Here is a 4,646-nt window from a genome sequence, read left to right as displayed (position 1 = left end):
AACATAAAACATGGGTTCACCAAGGTTCCACCTTCTAATAATTAAGTATATTTACATTATCTTGTTGCCTTATTTGGAAGAGATGGTCCTTTGCAGTAAAGCATGAATCAATTTTCATGTGAAATTGAAGGTAAAAATTAAAGAGTACGAAACCCCTCAAGTCTAACCTTCTGAATTTTCTCGAGCTCGTCTCATGGTCGGTCAAAGATGATTCACAATAGTTTAGAGAAAGAATGTATATATATAAGATGAGGAGGAAGATATTGAAGGAGAAATGATTCACAATAGTTTTCTTATATTCCTTTTTTATCCGCATGCATGTCCACTTACATATCCGCATTTATATTTGTGTCCGTATTTGATTTTAATTGATAAGGATATGAATTTTTCTTATCAAGATTTATCTGTAACTATATACGTGTATACGTGATTACTGAGCACGTATGAATTTGATAAGCATTATATCATATCCGGACGGAATGGCACCCCTACATAAAGAATAGACACAGATAGAGACGTTTCTGCAATTATGAGAACAGACAAACATTCACATATTCCACTGGTTTCTTTCCTTTTCTCTCTCAAGAAAAAATTACAGTACAAACGAATGGTCTCTATAGCTGCTATGTTGTTTCTAAACAAACTACTGGCCCTGCCCCCATTCTCTCATGAAATTAAGCCTCACAGGCTCCGCACGCTCTTCTGCATTTCAAACACTCTTCTCTATTGAAATTGATGTCCACAAATCTCAGAATTATTTGAGAGAGAGAGAGAGAGTATCCAAACAGAAACAGGCTCTAAATCCCTTCGTAGTCACTTTCTGCTTCAGAAATGTAAATTTTGTTGAAAAAATATGCGACTTGGAGCTGCAGAAAGAAGCGGGCTGAGGCGTGTCAGTTCGCGGTCCTTAATTAAGAGTGGTTTCGTGCCCTCTAAAACGGTGTCTCAATGCAGTAGGAATTGAATTTGATGGGATTCAACAGCTCTATACACCACAAGTGTGCACTCGCGAGTATGGTGAATGCAGGAATAGTAGAATGATCAGCATTTTGCCGGTAGAAAGAAGTTTTAGAGAGGAGGAATTTGTTGCCGAAATGAGGTATTCATAGGCTCAAGAGAACATGATTAATTTGGGTGGTTGTAAGATGAATCGCAACTACCTATTAGATATTTAACTACCATTATAAAAAGTACGTAGTAGTCCCTCCACTATTTTTTTTTATGACGGAGAGGATCTAAATTCGTGTCCTGTTACACATTTTAAAGCTGATGATTGTTTTGCATGTGATGTTGTGTACCTAAATTTTAATTTTTTACACCGATAGTTACAGATGAGTTGATATGATATCATATATTTATTGTAAAGACGGTTGATATATCATTATCATAAATTAGTATAATCATCAATTTTAATGTGTGATAAGACACATTTTATGGTTTACTTCATAATTAGACTATACTTTCTATATATAGAGAGTCAGGGCTCTCCTTAGATTTTTCTTCTCTCAAGGGTAACATTTATTTATTTATTTATTTTTACTTTTTCATCCAAGATAAATTTTAACTCTGCAGCAAAATAGGGTTAAAAAAAAGTAAATCTTTATAAATCCGAATCCAAAAAAAGAAAAAAGGGGAGAACAAGGAAATGATCTAATTAGAGCCAAGATGTGGCGGAGATCCACCTACTGCCCCATCATTCCTACACTCCAAAACTCCAATGTTTTGATGCTCTCTAGCTCATCCTCTTCCCTTAACTAACTACTTTCAAGGCTTCTTCCCCTAATAATTCTCTACAGCTCCATTCAATTAAATTCTCTTCAAACTCACCAGATTTCAAGCTTAGTATTTTCCTTCCCATTAATTTCCCATGCAACATCAAGCTAACCCGCTTCACTAACTGCCTATAGCTATAGAGAAGCAATATATAATCTGAGTATGCTTGCCATCTCACCTCATGTTGATGATGAGCTCACCAATGAGTTGTTCAGAGTTCCGATGCTGGAGGACTTTAACTTCGACGATCTCTTCCTGGACTTCAACAAGGATGTATTGCCTGACCTTGAGGTCGACCTCGATGACTTCTCCTTTGACGATGATGAGCATGGCGAGCAACAGATTATATCTCCTGAATTTGAGGAGAGGTCGACGGAGGAGATGAAGAGTTTGAGTCATGAGCCCGAAGATAACGAAAGGGCCAGCCCGAGCACGTCAAAGGAAGATGGCAAGGTTGGGAATGCGGCATCACCGGATCAAGCTAGTAAAGAAAGGAGCAAGTCTTCACTGGTGAAGGCTAGCTCATCAAAAGGTTCTCAAGGAAAGAGAAAGGTACTGAAGTAGCACCATTGGCTTATAAATTAATTCCATGTTACATCAAACGTACATATATATAATATGTCTATATATATATATATATATATATATATTTATTTATTGTTTGTTGATGATTTTAGCTCTACTGAATTTAATTATATATTTTGCGTGTAGGTGGATTGGACGCCGGAGTTGCACCGGAGATTTGTTCAAGCGGTGGAGTATTTGGGAATAGATAAGGCCGTCCCCTCAAGAATTCTAGAAATAATGGGAGTTGATTGTCTCACTCGCCACAACGTTGCTAGCCATCTTCAAGTATATATATTATACATTCATTAATTATGCTCAATTTAATCAGATTACTGTCTCCTTTTTTTTTTAAATCGAGTTAAAGAATGTGAAAATTAATATGGACTTAAATCTACAAATGTCATACTGAAAACTACTCAATTTCAACTTATGGGGCTTTTTTTTAAATAAAAAATTTCATTCTAGAACCAAATATTGTGACCTCTTATAATCAATCCTCTTGTTTAACACAGAGAGAACGCTTCTTCTTAATTAATAAAGTTTTTGAAACTCTTTCTCCCATTAATAAAAAAAGAACTGATATATATAGGATGATTTCTTGGGCACATTTTCTCCTTATATTTGTCGTGTTATATATTTAAATTATTTTCACCATAATTACCTTGAGAGTATTTATGGAGTAGAATTGGATGGTCGAGTAGCTCCAAATTGTTGATATATGGAGAAATTAACATTATATGGAGAAATTAACATTAATTGCTGTATTCTTCACAGAAATATCGGTCTCATCGGAAACACCTGTTGGCGAGAGAGGCGGAGGCGGTGAGCTTATGAGCACCCGGCGGCAGGTGTCATACGCTACCCCACCGTCCATGGGGCTTCCCTCCTCCACCAGCACCTCCTCCTCCTCATGCTTTCTGCAGGCCATTGCACGTGTGGGACATCCTACAAGGATCATATGTGGCCTACAAACTTCACCTCTGGCCCTGCCCCGTCAGCCGTCACCTCCCGCCCTTTGGATTCCTCCGGTGCCACACACTACTCCACCACCATGGCTCCCTCATTTTCCATTTCGTATGAACCTCGCCCCGCCGCCCCCGCCCCCGCCCCCCCGCTGCCCCCGCTAGTGTGTGTACTGAATCTTGTTTAAAAAATTTCCAGGGGCCAAATGCTGTGACACAAAGTGCACCTTGCTTCCCTAGGCCAGTTCCACCCCCAATGGTAAATTAATGCACCAGGCACTGTCCTGTTAGTATAAGTTTGTGTACATACATACAATGCATGACAACTTATTTTGCCAAAAAAAATTGTCAAGATATAAATTAGTAGTGATCGGGACTCTTTTTGCTATTTAGAAAGTACATATCTAGGTGTGTGGATAATTAATTAATGACGTGCAAAAAAGATGTCTACACTTGAATAGTTAATGCACAAATCCCTAACCTAATTAATCAACTATAAAGTTTGTTTGACGCCCTATTAGCGCATTAAATAAAATAATATTTACTTTTTTCATCCTGCATGCTATTCACATTTGATATGTGAGCTTAATCGTCCTTATTAATTTATCACTTGGCATATCAAGCAAGCAAAGTAAAATGGCTGCTTGTAGCCGATAATTAATTCTATATGGCAGTAGTGTGAGCTAACAATACGTTAATGCACTATGTAAAATGAAACGCCAAGAGATTAAAATATATAAACAGTGATCATCTATTCACTAATTTGTTTTTTGATAGATCATTATGCAACATGACTGGCTAATCTCAATAAGCAAAGGGAAATACCTAGTAAAAGATAGGAGTAGTGAATCATATCAATTATAAGTGTGACGTGACTAATAGTGTGAATTGTTAGACAGCTTATTTAATTAATTAGCAAAATAAGCTGCCATTTCTTATCCATTATACATGCAGCATGCATACGCGCGTCATATGTACACTTCAATTGAAAATACAATGGTGAAGCTATCTATATATTTACTTTGATGATATATAAAAATACAAGACGATGCTACGGATTATTGATTCAAAGTGACTTACTGGACTACCTCATGATATTGAACATAGTACTATGATTCATCTCTGTGTGTTATATTCATATGTTCTATATATTAAATTTGCAAGTATTGCGTGCATTTTGCAGAAATTTCCACCTCCAGCAGTTCCCTGTGTTCCTCCTCATTCCTTGTACAAACCAAATAAGACTATTACTACTGAAGTCCATCCCAACAGCAAGAAGCTAGACTCTCAGATACTTGACGCGCCGGTGAGCTTCTTTCTGCCTTTTTCATGCTGCAATTAATT

General features: G+C 37.1%; 1 protein-coding gene across 1 annotated transcript in view; it reads left to right on the top strand.

Annotated features, from left to right (window-relative positions):
• LOC109844072 (probable transcription factor GLK1) overlaps nt 1,392–4,646 on the top strand; it is a 5,599-nt gene continuing 2,344 nt past the window's right edge. The window contains 5 exon segments of the mRNA XM_020413085.1: nt 1,392–2,325; nt 2,485–2,625; nt 3,115–3,414; nt 3,502–3,561; nt 4,486–4,608. Of these exon segments, the coding sequence (XP_020268674.1) occupies nt 1,936–2,325; nt 2,485–2,625; nt 3,115–3,414; nt 3,502–3,561; nt 4,486–4,608 (1,014 nt within the window). The 5' untranslated portion in view covers nt 1,392–1,935.

The sequence above is a fragment of the Asparagus officinalis genome, chromosome 5 (assembly GCF_001876935.1).
Source record: "Asparagus officinalis chromosome 5, Aspof.V1, whole genome shotgun sequence".
NCBI lineage: Eukaryota > Viridiplantae > Streptophyta > Magnoliopsida > Asparagales > Asparagaceae > Asparagus > Asparagus officinalis.
The sequence above is the reverse complement of the archived record's forward strand: the minus strand, read 5'-3'. Positions and strand labels throughout refer to the sequence as shown.